Genomic DNA, 21,861 nt, shown 5'->3' with positions numbered 1-21,861 from the left:
ATGGATCTTTTTACAGTTTAAGGAGCGTGACTACAGTAAATGTGGGAACTGTAGCCTAACAGCACCTCTCGTCCTGCCCCGCCAAGTCTTTTCCTCTCACTTTAACCTTCTAACATATTACCTGTAAACTCTTCTCATCCTTTAAATGACCTTCAGGCAGCACAGTGTCAATTGTTCTTTAGTTTCTTACCGTTTCCTGCAGCTTAGGGACCTGGAGACACAGAAGAAAACAGAAATTATAGCAAATGCTACAGAAATAAGTAGTAACAAAACCAGAACTGTCCTTGTTTGTGGGATAAATAGACAGATGTTACCAAAAGTGATGAAAATATTGAGCCGTGTGGTTTTGTCTTGTTAAAAGTCACCTGTCTTCTTCCACAGGCTTATGCAATGATGCTGTCTCTCTCGGAGAACAACCCTTTGCACGTGCCCTCCCAGAACTCTCTGGACGCTTGGCTGAGCATGGGAGGTGGACCGTCTGAGACGAGCAGCTTTCACCCACTCAACCACATCTAGACGAGAGAGAGAGAGAGAGAGGGAGAGGGAGTAGGAGGAAGAACTAGGGGAACATTAGTTTCACAAACAGACAGAAAAGAAGAGGCTGGATGGACGTGATTAGTGTAAAGATTTGGAGGACCAGAGTCACATACATTCAAGATAGAAGGAACAGGTTTGTGTGGATATGAGTGTGTTTGTGAGAGACAGAGAAAAGGTAGAGATTGTCCCTATTGGAGGGGGTCTGTCAAAGACTCTGTCAAAGAGAAAGCACTGCTAAAGCTCCTGTTGATGTGAAGGACAAGATGAATGCTTCTTAACAGCATTGAAACTCTGATCCTCCCCCAAGTTCACAAGGCTCACTCCAGCCCCACAGAGACCCTGCAGAAGGCTCTCATAAAGACACTTAACGACTAGTATGTCTCTAAAGTTTGTGTACACCGCCTACTGCAAGCGCTGCGGCATCAGCACTGCATCAGCACTGCATGTCCACAAGGTGGTGATGTTTCACCAGGAACATAGTGGGCACGTGCACTATTGTCTCCAGGTTTCCCCATCGGTCATGGGCGACTCATTTACTGATCTTGGTTCGGTTTTAACTGCAGAATCAACAATAGCACCACGTTAAATGTTACTTGAGGAAGTCATTTTTGAATGATTCTACGGAGAACGAGCAACTCTGATTTTAATGCGTTGTCTGAGACGCTAGCCTTTGTAATCGGTTACCCAAATTGATCGTGCAGATAATGAGTTTAAATCATTAATCAGAAACTGAGGAAAGTCTTTCCCTGCCTGTTTATTTAATCATCACGTTAGTTTCATTTCCTCTCAGATATCACAGTATTGTTTCTTTGCTAAATTGTTAATATAATTACTTTAGAGAAGGACCAAAATTGTATGATACTGTCATATGATGTACAAAATAACCTAGATGTTCATAGCAAGACTGGTATGTGCCAAATAACCCATAGAAACGGTTTTGTTCTCTGACAATCACTTCATTTCCAAGGGGCTTGCATTTGCTGTCGTAGATTCTTTTTCCTATTATGCTCTTATATATTTGATTTCAGAAGTGTGTGTATGTATTTATTTTTGATTGTTCTGTCATGACTGGAGGAGTGAAAATGAAAAGTCATTTTATCCCTCTTTCTCGTTGCTGAAGGAATGAACGCCTGTCAGACTGTGAGGTTCTGAATCTCTGGTTCTGAGGCGTTAGTGTGCCAAAATGGAAAGAACCCATGAAATTAACTTGTTTTTATTTATAGTGAAAAATAGCTGTAGTTAGTTTTAAATCCTGCAGTGTTGTTTCTTTTTCTTGTTTCAGGTCATCTGTTTTACCCACTATGCTGAATGTGTCTTGTTCAAATTGGTGGAGGTATCGGGGGGTGGGGGGCAGACTTGGACAGCTTTCACTAAGAATGTCAGAAATGGGCATTACATTGGAGTCTGACTTGTTTCTAGCATATCAAGCTCCCTTCTCACTCTGTTTTTCAGTTAATACATTTAGAGTATGCCCCAAATACTCTTCTATGATCCAAAAGTCTTAAATGTACACATTCACATCTGCATGAACATCTGGTCTTTGTTGAATTAGAGCAGGAGTATCCAACCCTTGTCCTCGAGCACTACTGTCCTGCAGGTTCTCCAAGAATCCCTGCCCTTCCAGGTTCTGATCCAGGTAATCAGCAGTGAAGTAGGGCAGGGATACCTGGAAAACAAGCAGGAGAGTAGTGCTTGAGGAGCAGGGTTGGAGACCCCTGCATTAGAGTAACAGAATCATAAGGCAAGAAGGAAAGCAAGGAAAAACAAAAAAAAGACAGTAAATGAAACCATTGATAGTATTAAAGTGGACATCATATTTCTGCTAGTTAGGCCCTGCAACACAAAATGTGGAGTCGATACTGGATGGAGGAATTGGATTAAAAAAAACATCTGATCTGTAGTTTAACTTTACAGTATATTCCCTGTGCTCATCTGAGAGATTATACTGAAAACTCATTCCATGTGGTCTGCAAGGGGGCCATGAGTTATTTACTGTAGATAAGTGTAGATAGCTGCAGGAGGCAGGGGGGTGAGCATTGATGATCACTGTTGCCTTGGTCCTTCCCGTGCACTGGGACTGCCAGAACACCACCTGATGCTCTATTTTCAAACTAGCACTTAAACCAGCCATAAGTTGATCAGGCTTAAGTCTCTGTAACTAAGGACACAGTTAAAATTACAGACTAGTTTCACTGTCAGGAGCAGAGGAACTTGTGCTCGACCTGGACAAAGAAGAGAAATCTGAAACAGAAGCACTGTAATTTTACTTCACGACAGCAGGTGGCGGTGTGATGCTTGGACTGCTGCATCATCTCATTTTTCTAGACAAAAGTCTTTTTTTATACTGAATGAGACTTCATTCATGGTAAACATGTCGTTTTCCAAGTTGTGGTTATAAAATGTAAAGACTTGGGTCGCTAAGTTTTTCAGTTGCCTCTATATGTAGTAATTCATGTCATGGACTACTGTAATAAGTACGCGCTGTGTAAAGCAAAGGCATTGAAGTACTCCAATTTGCCACCTTCATAAAGTATTCTGGCAGATGGTCACTGAGATATGTTTCAGCCTAACAGAACATGTTTGCTGTTTTCCCCCCACTGTTACAGGAGAAGGTAAAAATATACATAGTTTCTTTTTAACTCTATAGTATTTTAAAGAATGAAAACAATGGTGCATTTGTCTGAAGAAAAAAAATCATTGAAAAATATGGGTTTTAAATGGATGGTGCTTGTTTTGTTTGAATCTGAGTTGTATATCGCCTCTGTTATGTTTAATGAAAACAAACAAAAAAAAGATATTGTGCATGACGTGTTTAGCAGTCATAATGATGTCCATTTGTGAAATGTGTATCAAATCAAAAAACGAGAAAAAAAAAAATAAATCCGTAGATGCACTTACTGTACATGTGGTTAGGTTAGTAGGTTTGGCTTCAAGTTCTTTACTGCCTTACAGATGTTTGGGCAGGTGGCTCTGAAAGACATAGAAAAGACTTGTGGGAAAAGACATAATGAAAAACAGTAAAGGATTGTAGAATAATATTGAACAATTCTGAAATTGCAGTTCTTTTGATGCTTGTGATTATTGAAGATGTACTTTAGAGAAATTTCACTGAAAAGATATGACTGATGTTAATTCTGTAGAATAGCAATGTATACCAAATGTAATCTTTCCAATGCTATGAAGAATTTATACATGAAATTGATATGCAATAAAAACCTGTGTGCTTTTTAACAAGACTCCCAGTTGTGTGAGCTACAACATGATCTGTAAACAAAAGCCCCTGCCCACTGTGTACTGTTTTGCTTCACTGTACTAAAGAAACAATATTTATAATTATAACTCAGTAGATTATGCTGCATCTTTGTTTCACATTAAAAATGATCAGAGCCATGAAGTTCTCCACACAACAGCTGATCAGACTCAGTTATCTGCAACACCACTTTCTGCTTCCAAAATAAAAGCTGACTGTAATTATAATTGCAAACACATTTAATTCTTGGTTCTGTCTTTTGCAGCTACTTGTGTTTAAATTTAAAAAAAATAAAGTGAACTACTCACTACCTCTGTGACTCTGACACCTGAATACTCCATCAGAGAATAAAACACTTTACTCAACATCTGTTTGTATTAAGGCACAGTTGATGTCTCTCCAACTAAAGAACAATTGATTGGATGTTGTTTCTGGACTTCTGTGGTATTAAAAGACAATAAATGGGAATAGCATTAGGGGATATGTTCTCCCTGACCTACATTTCTTACAGTAGTTGTAACTGAGTTTAAACATCAGAAAAGGTTTTTGTGAAGCTTATGTTTCCCTCCTTTGTACAACTGAGCTCAGGGAAGTTACTGTTACTTGTAACTTAAAAAACTATCATTCTTAGTACACAGAACATCCCATAACAAAGCAGTGAGTCCTATTGTGTTTAACACTGTCACTACACATGCATACTGCTCTACCTTCCTCTGTTCAGCCAACAAGGCATCCATCATGGGTGTGTGTTGCTGCCCAGACAGGTCTCTCAGCTTATCAGCCTGCTCTAAAAAAAAAAAATAAAGACACAATCAGAGAGGATTCTTTGCAAAGGTTTCTGACAACTGTTCATACAATAACAAACCTGCAGCTCCTATTAGCATTTTCTCTCTTGTTACCTTCATTCTTATACCCAATCTCCTCCCTCTGCTCAGACAAGGTGCTCATCTCTCAGCATGGATGTCCTGTGCACAGGTGTTGGTGCTCAGGGGCACTTACCGGTTCCCTTTGCTGCAGAAATAACAGAACTAACACTGTTAAGCTGGTGTCACATAAAGAAATAGGCAACCTCTGTAGTAATATGGGTCAAGAACCTCTAATTAGCTTATAATCTCATCTATTTGCTACAATGACTGTGTTTTCCTACAGATCTGGTCTATAAATGGCTCCTGCAGCCTCATCACTCAATACTTCCGATTCACTATATGAAGAGGACTTGGCTTTTTCAAAATATAAGAATACATATTACCAAAATCACTTTGAGCAAATAGAAACTCTGCACGCTCAGCATTATGATCTACTTTTGTTATTTGGGGGCAAATTCAAGCAAATCAAATCTCCAACAGTCAAAGAGCAAAACCTGGACACATTAAAAATGAATCATCATTGGGAAGATGTGACTACAGCAGGTCAGGTCTCCACTGTTGCCTCATGGGAAACGAAATATACGGGTTTATATATGGAAATACCATAATCACGTGACAGTGGTGGGTTAATAGGATCGATATAATGAAATCGATAGCGGACCTAAGATTATAGCACTGGTGACCATGGAAACTCACCCATTCCGCTCGTGGAGTTAACACATTATGTCCCTTTAAGAGGAAGGACATGGAAATAGGGGAAGTGAGAGGGCAACTACTTCCTCGCAGCCTCCACAATCAAAACATTATTCGTGCGCAATGGGTGAGTCCGCATCCTCGGAAGGACATTTCCGCATCTAACACTTGGCGCACGCTCCTCGCACGGCGTTTTGTGGCACCATGCTCCAGCTGGACGACACGGTGGAGCCGGGGAGTCCCGGCGCTGCGGTCCTCCACCCTGCAGAAACCGAGGAGGGGGTCGAGGTCGCCTTCACGCCGCCGGAGGCCGAACGGGTCCTCGGACACGGAGCCTCCGTGGCCTGTTGCCCCCCGTTACAAACGCTGACGCCCTTTCATGTGCACAACCCGACAATGCAAGCGAAAGTCAAGGACTATTTCGTTTTCAGGGTAAGAGAGAGATATTCACCACGACCACACTGTATGATTCAGTGCTCTCACGCTCTTACAGCTGTGCGCACCCACCTGAGCTGCATTACAGCATGTTATCAAGTGGCACAGGGAGGAGCGGGGTGCTGTCTGACGCTTGTGTGATGCTGATCTCAGCCAGGTACCATCGAGCAGGCGGTGAGCGACATCAGGACCGTGGCACTCCCTTCCGAGGATGGAGAGGTGCTCAGCGTCTGGCTTCTGGCCGAGTGAGTGTCCCAGCTGCGCCTGTTTCACCATAAACATGACACATCCACTCGGATTAGCTGCTGCGTGCTCTACCAATACACACCAATACACACCTATACACGCACAGTGTAGAGCCATAGATGTATGATACATGGATAATAAACAGGCGCCAAGTGTTTGAGTCATTACCCTTGTATGTACTTAACCTCACATCTTGATGAATAATTTAGGCAAAGCTTCATATTTGACCATTTTCTACAGAATTGACCACTGGAACAATGAGAGGGAGAGACTTGTGCTTATAACTGACAGGTAGGTGATGAGGTGTATTTACTTGACTCATACATTTGAGGAAATATACCGTACAGCACTGAACATCTGACGTCTGTTGGTCCGCTGTGCAGGTCACTGCTGGTGTGCAAGTACGACTTCATCAACCTGTTGTGTCAGCAGGTCATCAGGATCTCTCTGAACGCCGTAGACACCATCTCCGTGGGCGAGTTCGAGTTCCCACCTAAATCCCTTAACAAGTACGGCGACTGATTTACGTCTGCCAACACAAAATAAGTATTTCATACCAGCGTCAAACACAAGACTCCACAGCAGACATGTCAATGTGCAAGAGAAAATACTGCAGCTGTGCTTTCGTTGTTGACTAACTGCTAAACCAGGTCAGGTTTTACATTTTTGGTAGCATTACCATTTTATTCTGGTAGTACATCATTTAGTGATATAGAAATGTTTAGAAAGCGTCTACAGAAGCTAATGCAATAAAACACAGAAGAATTGGAAGAGTAAAGAAAAAGTGAATTCTGATTCACTGGCCTTTCTCCCTCAGCGCATGGCTCAGCTTGGTGTCAATGCTTTGGTGCATTGCTGAACTTTAACTGCTCCTTCACTTCTGTGTCTCCTTGCAGGAGAGAGGGCTATGGGATACGTGTGCAGTGGGACAAACGTCCTCGGGCCTCATTCTTCAACCGCTGGAACCCCTGGTCCACAGACATGCCCTATGCCACCTTCACCGAGCACCCGATGGCCCATGCTGACGAGAAGGTGGCCTCTCTCTGCCAGGTGCAATGCATTTTAACTCATTAATCAAATGCATTTAATGTCGCGCTTTCAAAACATCTCACGGGTCCAACATTTGAAATTGAAGGTATAAGGTAAACACGGTGACCTCAGGTACCAGCAGTTCACTCATGCACAGGAGGCAGCAAAAGCAGCACAAGGAGACAAAGTCCAACCTGAAACGACAGATTGATTGCAGCCATGAAAACAAAATTCATCCCATAAGAGAAATGTTGTTTTTCATATAACAAACATCAGTAGAGTTATGACCTTGTAGGAACACTTACTTTCAAAGCAGTTTGTTTTGTTACTTGCTGTCAAGGCCTTAACAGCACCTTGGGTCATTTTCTGGGGATATGATGATGTTCTCTTCCAGAGCCATGAGGATTGGTACTGCATGTAATGAAGGAACCTCACATGGCTCTAAAGTCTCAATCAAATCCATTATTCAACACTTAAAAACAGCTGCAGACAAAGTTACTGTCATTACAGAGATCTCTATGCTGACTGGTGTTCTGGTTTCATGCTCTTTTTGTTTTACTCTGCCAAGCTGGACAACTTCAGGACCCAGCTGGTGCAGGCAGTTAAGAAAGCCCATAAGGAGCACCCCATCCCTGGTCGGGCTAATGGTGTCCTGATTCTGGAGAGACCCCTGCTCATCGAGACCTATCTGGGCATTATGTCCTTCATCAACAATGAGGCCAAGCTGGGTTACTCCATGACCCGTGGCAAGATCGGCTTCTAAAGTCCACAGTCCGGTTTGCAGCCCGTGTGTCTGGGCAGTTGCTACACTACAGCGTAATGTGCAGCCAGTGTGTACGTGTAAGTTGAGCTCATGAGATGTCCACATCCTTATGTTGGTGTCGCGGCCCGACAGGTGGTCAGCCCTCCTGTAGATAAATGATGTGCAGCACTGCATGGATTGTCTACTCACTTGTTTTTAACATCCCCTTCCTTTGCTGTCAAAGAGCTGCTCATAGACCTGCCCATAGACCTGCCCATAGACCTGCCCATAGACCTGCCCATAGACCTGCCCATAGACCTGCCCATAGACCTGCCCATAGACCTGCCACACCCACGTGGGCACAGCACGTTCATCCGTCAGTCACCACTGAACCTTCTCTACATTGAGCTTCTTACCGTCTCCTGTCTTTTGTTTAATCACTGACTGTCAAAACTAATGTGACGTTCAGTAGAAGAATATTAACATGACAGTTATTGTTTTAGGGATAACGATGAGGTTTGGCCACTTCGGGGAACATATAGATCCTGAATCCATAATGTGTTCCATGTTTGCCAAATTGGTAAGGTTTGAAATGAAGGCTTGAATTATTCAGGTCACAGGGCCAGTTGTTAGTGGCACAGCAGCCGATGGATTGAGTTCAAAGTTCACGTCCCGTGATTATTGTCGTATAACCGCGACACTTAAAAGCGCTGAGCTCAGCTGGGTTGCAAACGACAGCTGGCACACAGTTTTGCACAATAATGAAACTTGATCAGTGGAAAATATTAATAACTTGTGACCTTGCTAAGATTTCCACGCTTACATTTTGCCTAAACTGTCTCTGTTAGGGAACCGCTGTATCTTTTGGGGAGCAGCATCAGCTACTATAGCTAACATGGTTTAGCATCCTATAGATGTTTCATGCAACATAAACTTGTAAACAATGCATTTATATTTGTTTGCCTTCGTGGCTCTGCAACTTCCACACATATGCACTCAGCCTCATTAACCTGCAGGGGGATAATGGATGGGTTACACAAAAGAAACACACACAAACAAAGCTTTGCATCAATTAGGTCACAACATGTGCTATACATCTTGTGAATAGGATTTAGGTGATTTGTTTTTCTAAAGCTCTACCCTGTAATGCATCTTTGTGCTACCAAAGGTAACAGGCCATGTTTTCATATCCCTCAATGCAAATAACCAACTGTGTCCCAAAAACCCTTTTCCTGGTCTTAGCTGCATGTTCCCTGCATGTTGGGTTTGCATGGAAGATGATTTTTTTTTTTTTTAAAGAAATACCCTAAATGGATTTGTAAATACTAAAGTTTTATTTATCTGCTGTTATTTTGACACAGTTAATTCATGAATGTGTCTAGAAAATTAATATTGCATTATTAAGTGTTTTAAAAGAGATTATTACAGACATGTCATGACTTTACTATTTGATTTTGTAGCACAGTAGCCACAACAATTAACGCCCTCATGTTCTTGTCAGGGCCTCATCTCTGGTTGTTAAGAAAAAAAGTGCATTTCCACTGTATGCGTACTGTTAACACTGCATTTACAAAGGGGACAGACAGGTGATGCCTCCAGGCCAAGGTAAATGGTTCTGATATATGTAGAACTGCCTGTTTGTTTGTTGTGTGGACTCTTCGCTTCATTTTAATGTGGTTATAGCGGGTAATAACTATATAATTCTACAAGTAATGATGCAGTATTTGCAGATTAAAGATAATGCCAATTGTGTCATGAAGAATTGCTTTAAAATTACATTTTGAAAAACTGGCCTCCTGTTTTTGTTCCACCGACACCAAGACCACAAATACAAGCAGCGGTTACTGTATTTTTTGTAAAGATTCATTAATTACACCTCAAGCCCTTTTCCTGGATAAAATATTTTCAATAGGTTAGATTTAGCAACCTCTTTTTAAACAGACATTTAGATGCACAAATTTTAACAACTCACCTTAATCTGCATTATTTATGACAATATTTATTCAAAATAGTTACACAACTTATAGTATTACACATACAAAACAGTATCTACTAAAAGTCTAATGAAATCTACAAACTCTGTAAACCTCTAAAATCACAGTGTTGGGTACTAGTGCTTCAGTCTGTGCATTTATTTAAAAACCTGGTATTTATCCAGGCTCTTAGGACGCCTGACACAGACTGTCATGTCAAACTTTCCACTTTTTCAACAAAGATCCCAGTGATTTGCACTAAAGGCCTAACAAGCTTAGTGAGCGGCTCTAATAGTACATATGAAGGTTGAAATTTATAGGAGTGTCAGTGTTTCAGTCTTTTGGCCGACACCTTAAAACATTCCCGGGAACGTGCGTGTGGCTCAATGAGCCTCACGTGTGATCCAGTTGTGTTTTGTGAGTTTTACTTGTCCTCCTGCTCAGTGTCCATGTAGCACAAACAAAGCTGCTCCTTTCCAAGGAGGATCAGAGAGTCTCCACTGCAGTGCCAGGTTAGGGACTGGACCTGGAAACCGCCTGACATGAAAGAAAGGAGCAAACATAACCATCTCCACAAACAAGAGGGTGAAAAATCATTCCACCACTAAATATGTTGGATAGAATCTACATCCTTCTTTATTTTAACTTCACACAATGAGAATTTAAATGTTTCGTGTTTTCTACTTATGGGATAAAGAGTAAAGCATATCGACCAAGGGGACAAATCAAAATGCAGCACAGCTACATAGCTTCTTATGTAAAATCACTGTGTATTAGTGATGGTTGAATAAATGAAAAGATGGCATTTGGTGCAGTCAGTCTTGGCAAAAAGAAATCGAAGACTAACAAAAATAGCAGCAAGCACATCATTGGAATCAGTCTGATTTCATATAGCATGACTTCAGGATTTAATAGTTGCCTTGTGTGGCATAATAACCCAACCTAATGAGAAGGATATTACTGTGCACTTCCATCTGACAGCAGCGTAACTGAGCTCTGTGTTCTAGTTTCACTTCTTAGTGACCAAACCTCGTTACCTTCAGTGGGGACTTGCACAGAAACGCAGCCTGCTGGGGACCAGAGATAGAGTTTGGTGTTGCCTGTACACAGTGCCAGCCTGGGGCGTCGGGGGTCCCACTGAAAGCAGCGCACAGCCGATGTCTGCTCCAGCACAGCCTCCAGGCTCATCTTCTGCATGTCCCACACCCATACAACACTGGCCATGTTATCTATGGCCAGTCAAACACAGACACACACACAAAGTTGACATTTATGAGCAGAAATGTGAGAACTATTAATACATACTAATAAACATACATACAAGGTCTATCAGGCTAACTACGAGGAGCAAAGTGAAGCGCAGCAAAGTCTTACCATTTTTGGTGGCTACATAGCGACTGTCTGTGCTGAATGCCAGCGTGGAGACACCGATCTTTGGGTTGGCTCGGTCTGGATCTGGTTTTACCACAGGAATTTGGACTGGGGGTGGACAGATCTCATCTGAATGACACAAAAACAAATTAAAGTTGGTGATCAGAAAGAAGTTTTAATCAAATCCTGTTTTTAAGAATACCTATTTTCTAAATAATGGAAACAACATACATTTGCTCTGGGTGTTAAAGAGGGTGCTGCCTAATGTGATGTTGTGCAGCGACAGGTCTTCGTTGCCGACAGCTGGTCTTCTCTCCACTTCCTTATACGCAACCTAGAAACACAACGAACAGTAAATAACTGACCTGCGATGTCTTCAAGGCTCATCGTGAAGGCTGGAAAATACTCACAGCTTTTGTGTTGTTGATGGTTGCTGGGTGCTCAAACTGGGCGATTTTCTTCCATGTGATGTGATTGAGGATGCGCACCTGAGGGCATGTAAGTCTTCTGTCATTCATTCTGTACTGATACTGACGACTGCACACAACAATCTGACATATGCAGGGTTGCATTGTGGTTAATGCAGTGCTGCATCAATTCTGATACTGTTATTAAAAACCGTGTATTGTGCGTTAGACAATATTAAAGAAATACAAAGCTAAATTAGTGGAGTACTCTTTTAGGACACTTGGCTTTAAAGTGTCGTGTCAAGCTATAACGTGATACTTCTCAGTGTTACCAGCCATCACTTAAGAGTTTGCCCATACTTTTTCATCATAGCTGCCAATGGCCAGGAACTGGCTGCTGGGGCTCCAGGTCACAGACTTGACACCCAGCGACCACTCATAGGCACTGTAGGTTGAGAGCAACCGGCCATCCAGGGAATACAGCAGCACCTTGTACTGTGGAGAAGACACATGAAACAACAAGGCAGGGTTATTTTAACATTACCTAAGATGGTCAATGATTTTAATTCTGTCTGGAGCACTCAGAGTAACTAGAAAAGCACAATAGATGTTACACAAATTTGTTTTTATTTTATTTAAAATTTTTTATCTTTTTGTCTGAACTGATTTTATTCTAAAGTACTTCTATTGCTGCAAGATGATTAACTCAATCTGTGCTTAGAAAAGGTGTCTTTACCTATGCATTCATTTCAATACACCAGTAATATGACCTCATAAAATGTTGTGCATGCCAAACAAGCATCGAAAGTCAATCTGTATAAGATACTGTTCTTTATTTTGACTGCACATAATGTTTAACTCTCAAATGACCATTTTTATCCAGCTGCTTCAGTTTCTGTGCGGGAACAGTTGCTGTTTTGTTGTAACACCTTTCACAGTGATCCAGGAAGATAGAAGAAGAAATTACTCCTCAACAAAGTGGTTAATTTATCTCCTAATCCATCTGAAAAAGGTGAAGGTCTCACCTCCAGACAGCTGTCCCACACTGCCAGCACACATCCATTGGGAGACCACTCTAACCCAGCCAGGTCCTGTGTCTCAGTCTCAAAATGCTGTGAGAGAGTTAATGTGGATGAAATTAACTTGTGATACACATTTACAAATAAAAACACATCAACATTTCTCTGGACTCATTATTTACGAGTGATATTTCGATTGTCGCATGATGAAATGTTAATGACCTACTTACCCTGAGTAAATGCCAGTCGTCGCACACAAACACACTCACGTAGTCTTTGCAGTCCCGGCGTTCAGCCAAGGCCATATAGCAGCCATCTCTGCTGAAATCTACACCTGTGGGTGAGAGCTAAAATTTTATAGGCAGCTACCAGTTGCTCAGTATGATAAAGGTTTTACAATAACAGGGACACTGCATCAGCCAAGTTGAAAAATATCAACTTTAAAATAAAAAGAGTTAGGTTTACACTAATCACTACTCACAGAGGTTGATGCCTCTGCAGCAGAAAGGACCGATACATTTTTTCAGCTAATTCAAACACTGTGTTGGCTGCAAAAAACTGCAAATATATATTCTGATAAATGACTATGTAATCTCACGGTTTACTTTCATCCAAAATAATACCTGACACTTTGGCGCCCTCAGGTCGGTAGTATGTAACCATTAGCCGTATTGTTTATATGACGGCTGTGAGAATAAACAGGTCACAAGGACACAGAATTGCATGCAGAAAATGGGGAGTGTCACAGACAATCATTTTTCCCCTAGTTGCTGACAGGCCTGTTATGAAGAGCATGCCCCATTTACTGAAGAGGGGACCAGCTGTCAGCAGAGAGGGCCGCAGCGTAGCTGCATAGCCAGGGTCACGCCGTCAGGAAAAGAAAAACATGTGAGCTGCGGGGCATGTCGAGACACTCGTACTGCCGACCCTGTCCTCAGGTACTCAGAGTGATACAGATACAGGAAATAAATAAAACAATATAAATCTCATGCTCACCCTTTTGACATGCTTTGGGATACTTGATGTAAGACACAGCTTTGGTGCAGAGGGACCAAACTGTGACTCTCATCTATCAGGGCAGAAGGGGGGAAAAACACACAGGATTATATCTAAGTGAAAATATGACAAGCAAGCATAACATACTCAAATACAGGGCAAAGGTCAAAAATAAATCCAGGACGACAGCTTAAAAAAAAAAAATCTGGATTTTTAAGAGATATACTGGTATAAATTAGAAGGTTTCAGATAAGAATATAGCAGCCAACATCATTTATAAACACTGCCATAAAAGATAAACAGGTATTTTGATAGAAATACTTTAAATGTGGTTATTACCCTGAACCCTGATGAAGATATGCAGTTAGTGAAATGTACAGTCGAAAATACTCACCACTGCTCTCTAGTGGACAAGCTATGTCAAGGCAACACTATTTTCAAATCACCTAAAACTTATCTTAGTTTGGGGTTGTTTAACAGCCAATATATATATATATATAGATCAATAACATTACCAATAGATCTGATAAAGCGGACAATAATACTGATCAGCCAAATAAGCAAGTGCTGTCTAATCCAGGAACTATATGTAAACTATATGTAGAAAATGGTCTTGCATGACCATTTGGATGATTTATTAGTGTTGTCAATACCAAAAACTACAGGAACGAATTGTTAGTCATTGATAAGTTAACTGCTAAAAAGATAAAGCTCAATTAGACAATTGCCCATGGTTTCCAAACTGAAACTCGCACAGGAATGTAACTGGAGATATATGGCTCTTATTAAAACTGTCATTCAAGTACTGACACTTATAAAACAGGGTTTTGTACCATTTATAATGGCAGAATATTGAGATACCTTTCTAGTATTTGCATACCGTGCAACATTTAACTGCCATGAAGTCTATATGATCTATATCGACCACGAGACCTCTTTGATCTAATAAGTGCTTAATATTGCAACTGGTGTCAACAGCGACCTGTTAATACGACTTCAATCATCCCATCCATTAACTGGGCCTCCATGTGATCCTTTACACCCATCAGCTGGGCAGATTCAGACTACAGTGGTCCACGATGCCCTACAAGGGCTGAGGACAGACTGCCTTATGCCTTTAAAGAGATATATGATAAATGACTGTGAGGGATATGAGACACTGACATAGAACCCATCCGCCATTTAATGGATGATCTGTGAGTGGAGCACTGTGTATCAGTGTACTTCCACAGGGAGTGGACATACATAGTGGAGGGGAAAAAAGTAAGTAAACTCCTCAGAATAACGTGGTCTTCTGCAATAATTTATCTCAAACAAGTGCTTTCTGCAGCAGTGGGTCAAACTTTATAGAACTGCTTCAGCTGAGACACATTTTGCTCAAAAATGCAGATTTTCTTCATCTCAAGTCTGGAGTGAAACTACTTTGACCCTTTACATCATCAAGCTCTACTCCAGCTTCATGCAGCCTACAAGACCTTGAATAAAGTGGAAATATACTTATATCATCCTTCACGTGTCCACGCACCATGATATTCGTATAGCATGAGTATCTCATGAACAGAGACTCAATGACTCCTTTAAGCCTCAATCTGTTACTCTGGTCTGTTTTTACATTGAGCATTCTGCACAGCCCCTTTGGAGTCATCTGCCCCCTTTTTTCTTTCTTTTTGGGGAGCCATGATTTACATCAGAAGATGCTTCTTGTGAACAGCAAACTCAAAATGGCTGTGTGTGTTTTTAATATGTCAAAGTAGCTCCCATCCACTTCTCCAATCTGGTTTCTTTTTGATTGCGCTCCATGTTTGCTAGCACTTGACTTCACTTAGGCTTTGTTACTGCTATTAGCCAAGTGGTATTGTAAATGCTTTTTCTAACCTACACTGTAAATGTTTGAATTACGTATTATCACTGTTACCTGTTGTATTACTGACAAGGATCAAAACAGATTAAACGGCTTAACTTAAGACTTGAGCAAACAAATTAAATCACACCAACAACAAATAGCAGGAAAACAGGATCAGGCTATTTAAGTGCTACGAGTATGACTAATTAACAGCAAGTTGTGTAGCCAGTAGTTTGTGTGCATTTCTACAAGTGAGAGAAAAATTATCAGGCCACAAGTCGACATAACAAAGAGACCACATGTGTCAATGTTCAGTTTTAACAGCAGTCACCTACTAGTCCAAGTACAGCAAGACTGATGCCAACAAAAGCAAAAAGTATTCAGCCAGGATGACAACAGATTTGGTCTAGAGGAGAGACTGTCTGTTCCCACTCTGCAAGGTTTTACAAATAGCAGACCCATATATATGACATTTACACTGCACCATCACACTGTCATTCTACTTCCATATAGGGTTGCCATGTATTGTTGTGCAATTTAAGCTTGCAACAGAGAATAATATCTCGTACTATTCTGCAACACTTAGCACCATTTATCGTGTATTTTGAATTTGAAAACGTGCAGAGCTAAAACTATTGAAGTGACGAGGCCCATCACAGAGTCCAGACAGACATTAGAACTGGGTCAAGTCTGTCACATGACTGGGCTGAAGTGTCAACCCTTCTATTTGGTCAAGACATTCAGTTGTGTAGGCCCTGTAATAACATCTCATGGCACGCTTCCTGGACATCCCCTCAGATAGGCTGCCATGGCAACCAACATCAACACTGCTCAAACACAAACACTTCTTAGATGCCTTTAACACATCACACATTGGGGATGCGAGGAGCTCAAGACCTGAAAAGCAATGTAACATTAAACTTGGTGGAGGAAGGGTAGCACGAGGAAAATAGGTGGGAAATGTTTTTCCACGTCGGGTGTCGTGTAACGATATCCTTAGTTAGTAAAGCTAGACTTCGGATGAAATATCTTCACCAAAAGTGAGCAGCAGCTTGGGGATGGGGGCTAAGGACTCGAGGTTGGTGTGAAAAGGCAAAGCTCCACAGAGATGGAAACATTCACTTATTTTCCGGGGTGAGCATAACCCACTGATGATAAGTACTGAGTATAATTACAGACCGTTTTGGTTGCTACACTGACAAAGCTTCATCTTGAGAAGAAGCTTCCTAATAGTCTTTAATATTTTGTATTTATTACCAAGTATTCATAACTATAACACCACAAAACTGAGATACATTCTCAATGCAGCTTGTGAGCAACATGATAACTACGACCAATTGTAGACTAATGTTACAGGCAGCAACCTGGAATAAAACTATCTGCCATTCTTGTTGCCATATCTGATGCCATATAGGCCTATCTGTCAGCACAGGATTAGACTGTAGAGATTCCACAAAGGAAGCCATCTCAAACCAATATAGCCTATTTCTCCTGTTACAGCCTAATGATTGCACCAATGAACCAGAGCCTCTAACTGCCCACACATAGGTATGGGTGAGCTATTGTCCCATGATGCAGTGCAGCAGCTGCCTACGTTTGCAGTTTCGTCCACTAGCGATGTCGCCAACAATGCTACATGTTAGCAAGGCTCCAGCAGGAGTGGCTGAAAATGTTAATGCTAATCTGAGACCAGCAATGTAAAAACCGTTAGAGAAGTCAAGCTCAGTGATGTCCTTGGATGAAGTTTTTCCACCCTCAGTTTATGAGGCCTCAACTGGTGAATGTGGATTAAGAAGGATGTGCGCGTGGCATTAAGTCAGGTCCGAAGATAAACGATCGGAATGAAGTCTCACATTATACAGGCTTCGTTTGAGCAATGTGACTTTCTATTAAATCTGTGACATGGCGCCATCCCATATTTTACAACAGCTGTTTTATTTTTTTCCCCCTCCAAAAACAAAACAGTTCTGCCTCAAAGCCTTTAAGGAAACACTAAAGGGCATTTTAGCTGGCTGGAGTCGTGGTCTATCTAGGGCTGCAAATAAAACCCCCGTTAACACCCAAGGCCAGTATACGGCGCTGTAAGTCCTATTCCTATTGTCACAATGTCAGCTGTGATAAACTATCGTGTACCTGCATATAAAAACAATCTGACAATATTCCCACTCACTGCAACATCTACACAAAGGCTGACACACACACACACACACACACACACACACACACACACACACACACACACACACACACACACACACACACACACACACACACACACACACACACACACACACACACACACACACACACACACACACACACACACACACACACACAGCCAGCTAAGCGGATTTATTGACACCCCGAGAAACACAGAGGCACGATCCACACCACAGGCAGCTGTCCCTAAACAAGTTAATATAGTAGGCTGTTTATGAGTTGGGCTGAAATTCAAGCCTGGTGCAAACATTTGTCTGGCACAGTCTTAATGAAATCTTGGGTGAAGGTAAGTTCAATCGGGCCCTTGGCAATTTGGTAGCAAGTGCATACTTTGCCAATGTTACATTAGTTGTGCAACCTCAGCTACAAAACTATGATTAATAACAGTAAGTACTACTTAAACCTCCTAGACATGCTAGGCAGGTGACAAGGGCAGTGATTCTTTACAAATGAAAAAAGATGTCGATATTGATTACCATGATAATCTGATCACTGTTAAATCATAAATAATCATTCCCAGCCCATCAGCAGTAGTAATCTTTTTTTTTTTTTAAATCTGGCCATGACTATCTTTTGACAGGCAGGGTTGCCACTAAATTATTTTTTATTATCATAAACTGTCAGAAAACTGACTAAACAAGAAACAGACAACATGTCTAAAGTGCCTGCTCTATCCGAGCAATACTACAACAAAACTCCAGGAAAGACTTTCAGATATAGCTCACAGCTGAAATGCCTACCAGCTATGACAATGTCAGATATTTAAAAACAACTGAATATCAAAAAAATAATTTTTCTGATTAACTAATAATTTTAGCAAAACAAAACAGCAGGAAATAAGACAGATAAGGGGTGACATGATGATTTCAATTACAAGGCATACAGCCACTAAGAAATGGATGCAGATAGTTCAGGCCAGTTGTCTTGAGTATTGACTGTTTAAATGCAGTGTTGGGAAAGACTGTTACTACACACTCTGAAGCATCATTTATACGATACAGCACCACAGAGAGTAGTACTGTCTTTTCCTGCTGATGACAAAAAAAAAAACTAACCATTAACAAATGGAATCAGGACAATGACCCAAAGATATGGATACAGGTTGCATGGGAAAAGAACAAGACAGTAGGCTCTGGATAACACAACAGTCACACAATCTCCAGACCCTCCTGGTGAAGAGTGAAAGCAAAGAAACCTACAAGTGCACTGCAACAGTACAATCTATCCAAACAATATTTTATTTCAACTGCAGAAAGAATACCCCAAACATGTTAGGCTGTGAAATTTAGAGAACATTTAGTTAAAACAAAAGATTCCACTATTATTTTTTGGAATCTTGAAATGTTTGCTTGTTTTAGGCTTTAATTACAGACTGCATTGAGACACTGCAGTCTACAACATTGATTTTTTTTTTTTTTTTTTTAAAATAACAATCAGAAAATTGAGGTTAGTGCAGCCAGACGCAAAGTATACATGCTTCAGACACTTGCACTCCTTGTACCCTTCTCCAGACCAGACACAGTCCCGCGCTGTCCGACAACACCTGTCAACTGATTCCTAGAGTCAGGAATCATTTGTCAGGTCAAATTCCACATGACCCGAAAGTAGCTGCTATACCTTCTGACCTCTTATAAAGTAAAATGTTTTCTTTGGATTGAGTCTGAAACCGGAATCTGAACTAAACATATCATTTATCATTAATCTGAGTTTCACTCTCCTGATCATGGGTTCAGCAGGTGCATCAATTATTTGTAAAGTGGTAAATATGATTATGTGGACTGCTATGATCTTAGAAAATTTTATTCATTTTGTGATATAAAAAATTCCACAAGTCACATGCTTTGCAAGAGATAACCCTTTTATGCGGACAAAAAGTGTTACCAAACTACACGCACTCTTGCATGCTTCTGGGTTCTTTAATGTTCTCTGTGTAGTAGACAGTTATTAAGGTCAAGACTGGCAAAACATCACCAATGACACTGTACAATGTCACTCGACTGGGTTATATTAGCGTAACTTTACTGTATAGTAAAGAATAGATCAACAAAAATGTCAATATGACACAAAGATTGAAATAGTGTCTCAGTTGATTCAGTTCATTTTTCACATGTACAATTATATACTACAGACTGATATTTCCTCTAATCTTCTGCTAAAAAGGAATAAATGAAGTCAGTCAGATTTCTGTGTGTGAAAGAAAGTAATCACTAATCTCATCCTTTAGTTGCTTCCAAAGTTTGAATTGTGGTTTGATATCTCTGCACTGAAACAGTTTTATAAGACAATTAAATATAACATTGAACTCACTGGCAGTCGATTTGTAAAGCCCACTACCTATGAAGGCTGGCTGATCAATTCACATCTTACTTTTACAGACTGCTTTCATTTCAAATTGCATGATAATTTTATCACTTTCATGGTGATATTTTCTATTTGTGTGTTTTTGTCTGTTTTCTTTCATTGTTGTTAATAATAGAACATCATCAGAAATGCAAAAAAAAAAAAAAAAAAAAAAAAAAAATTCAGATCTACATTGAAAGGCCACACACACACTGCATCCAAGTTCCAGAGGTATTTGAGGCCCATGTCTGACAGGACGCTAACAGGAGGGGAACTATGAAATCAGGCTGAATACATGCAGCAGGTGGGGGGTGTAGAGCATTCAAGAAAGGCTCTGGTGTCTGGCTATTTTCAGGTCCCCCTTCCTTGTGGGCCAGCAACAGTTGAAGTCAGACAACCATATGCATAACACACTTCCATGCTCACGAATGCATGCACGTACCAACTTCACACTTACATGAAACTCAGTGGTGTTCAGAATGTGACGTCCGTCTGGACTCCAGCGCGAGGAGACTAGTCCTATTGAGCCCTCATCAATCTTACAGTGCCAGTCCGGCTGTTCGAGAGACCACACCTGGAGAAGGAGAAGTGTGACAAAAGAGCAGCAACCGGCCACCATCCCTCACATACAACCTGCATCTCCCTAAACTTGAGCTCAAACAGTAGGAAACACCTGGAAATCAGAAACCATGAAGGACTGGCACTGGATACCGCTTCAAAGGTAGGTTACTTGTGCTGTGATGCATATGAAACTGACATTATGCAAAACTTTAAAGAGTTCTTTTAAGTAATTAACTTGATTTTAATCAAAAAGGAGTATACCTGTTTGCTTAATGATTAAAGAAAATTGCTGTGAATTGTGAAAAAAGACCTTGTGCAGATCAGCTAAAAAGGCAAAAGAGAGGTAAAACACTTGTCTTTTTACTCAAGAACAAATGTATTAATGAATGATAATTGTTAATCTAAAAATCACTAATTTATCATTTTTGAACTCCAAATTTCATTTAAAAGAGTAATCTCTCAGACTGATTTTTTTTCCTGTATCTCAGTTTATTCATAGGACTCTAAAGTTTCTATTCAGCAAAATCAGATGGCGTTTTGCAGAAAAGCACGAAATAATAGTTGAAGTATTTACTGTGACATACAGCACAGCATACTAGAAGCACAGCACTACACTAAACTGAAATTTAAAAAAAAAACACTGGCAGAGGAGGCACAGATTTTCTGTTTTGAGGAGAAAATATGTTTTCACTTGCTTTCACCAATGCTCACTTCTCTCTCCTACCTGTACCAGTCCTCTCTTGTACATAGCACAGAGAATAAAGAGAGAGTCAGACGACCAGTCCATGTGGGATATCTGGTCCAGGCAGGTGTAAAGCTGCAGGATCTGCAGGGTGCTCACATCTCGTACCACCAGCCTGTACTGCACGCAGGTAGCCTAAGGAGTACAGCCAAACAGACAACACTTCTACTTAACTAACTAGAAAGTGTAAAAGGCAGCCTGACCATGAAAATTTAAAGTATTAACGTCCCTGCACAGCACTAAACACACTACAAAAGTCTCACATTGTTGTGTATTACTTACCAAATATTTCCCATCTGGGGAAACTTTACAAAGTTGGTTAGATTGCTTGAAGATCTCAGAAAAATTCATCTCGCGATGACAACTGTTGATGCACAGAGACAAATGTGATTATAGCTATATATTTAAACTCCAGGTGAGTTTCTTCAAGGCCTTAATTTCACGACAGGTGTGCAGTTTGACAATTTACCAGGCTCAACTTCGACTCGTGTAGTTTCCAAATGAGAACACGCGATGGCACCATCACGCCAAAAAAGACAAAAACTGCACTTCACCCAGTAAACTATTCATACATCCAACACAAAAGAAGGG

The 21,861-nt window shown here is 40.8% G+C and overlaps 4 protein-coding genes across 14 annotated transcripts in view; 3 read left to right on the top strand and 1 right to left on the bottom strand.

Annotated features, from left to right (window-relative positions):
* The window catches only part of prdm16 (PR domain containing 16), a 160,615-nt gene extending 156,834 nt beyond the window's left edge, over window positions 1-3,781 (top strand). For all 8 annotated transcript variants that reach the window (XM_026332436.2, XM_026332435.2, XM_026332434.2 and 5 more), the window contains one exon: window positions 382-3,781. In XM_026332436.2, coding sequence (XP_026188221.1) covers window positions 382-516 — 135 coding nt within the window. In that variant the 3' untranslated portion in view covers window positions 517-3,781. The remainder of the gene's footprint in view (window positions 1-381) is intronic.
* A 1,625-nt stretch (window positions 3,782-5,406) lies between these two features.
* On the top strand, window positions 5,407-9,586 carry tprg1l (tumor protein p63 regulated 1-like). Of its 2 annotated transcripts, XR_003297266.2 has the most exons (7): window positions 5,407-5,778; window positions 5,935-6,026; window positions 6,268-6,318; window positions 6,411-6,536; window positions 6,924-7,077; window positions 7,625-7,896; window positions 8,043-9,586. XR_003297266.2 is itself a non-coding variant. In XM_026332841.2 (6 exons), the coding sequence occupies exons 1-6, from the start codon at window positions 5,551-5,553 to the stop codon at window positions 7,817-7,819; spliced, it is 846 nt and encodes a 281-aa protein (XP_026188626.1). In that variant the 5' UTR covers window positions 5,407-5,550; the 3' UTR covers window positions 7,820-9,586. The 2 variants fall into 2 exon arrangements, 1 of the variants encoding a protein (XP_026188626.1); XM_026332841.2 differs by having other exon boundaries at window positions 7,625-9,586.
* A 189-nt stretch (window positions 9,587-9,775) lies between these two features.
* Window positions 9,776-21,861, bottom strand: part of wrap73 (WD repeat containing, antisense to TP73) — a 12,593-nt gene continuing 507 nt past the window's right edge. For both annotated transcript variants that reach the window (XM_026332838.1, XM_026332839.1), the window contains exons 2-13: window positions 21,553-21,634; window positions 21,253-21,405; window positions 20,425-20,541; window positions 13,565-13,637; window positions 12,799-12,902; window positions 12,575-12,661; window positions 11,910-12,044; window positions 11,553-11,630; window positions 11,374-11,476; window positions 11,146-11,271; window positions 10,809-11,000; window positions 9,776-10,308 (exon numbers count right to left, since the gene is read on the bottom strand). In XM_026332838.1, the coding sequence (XP_026188623.1) occupies window positions 10,196-10,308; window positions 10,809-11,000; window positions 11,146-11,271; window positions 11,374-11,476; window positions 11,553-11,630; window positions 11,910-12,044; window positions 12,575-12,661; window positions 12,799-12,902; window positions 13,565-13,637; window positions 20,425-20,541; window positions 21,253-21,405; window positions 21,553-21,621 (1,350 nt within the window). In that variant the 5' untranslated portion in view covers window positions 21,622-21,634 and the 3' untranslated portion in view covers window positions 9,776-10,195. The remainder of the gene's footprint in view (window positions 10,309-10,808; window positions 11,001-11,145; window positions 11,272-11,373; window positions 11,477-11,552; window positions 11,631-11,909; window positions 12,045-12,574; window positions 12,662-12,798; window positions 12,903-13,564; window positions 13,638-20,424; window positions 20,542-21,252; window positions 21,406-21,552; window positions 21,635-21,861) is intronic.
* tp73 (tumor protein p73) overlaps window positions 20,349-21,861 on the top strand; it is a 24,932-nt gene continuing 23,419 nt past the window's right edge. For both annotated transcript variants that reach the window (XM_026332834.2, XM_026332833.2), the window contains exon 1: window positions 20,349-20,688. In XM_026332834.2, coding sequence (XP_026188619.1) covers window positions 20,657-20,688 — 32 coding nt within the window. In that variant the 5' untranslated portion in view covers window positions 20,349-20,656. The remainder of the gene's footprint in view (window positions 20,689-21,861) is intronic.

Source organism: Mastacembelus armatus, chromosome 7 (genome assembly GCF_900324485.2).
Source record: "Mastacembelus armatus chromosome 7, fMasArm1.2, whole genome shotgun sequence".
NCBI classification, from domain to species: domain Eukaryota; kingdom Metazoa; phylum Chordata; class Actinopteri; order Synbranchiformes; family Mastacembelidae; genus Mastacembelus; species Mastacembelus armatus.
The sequence above is the reverse complement of the archived record's forward strand: the minus strand, read 5'-3'. Positions and strand labels throughout refer to the sequence as shown.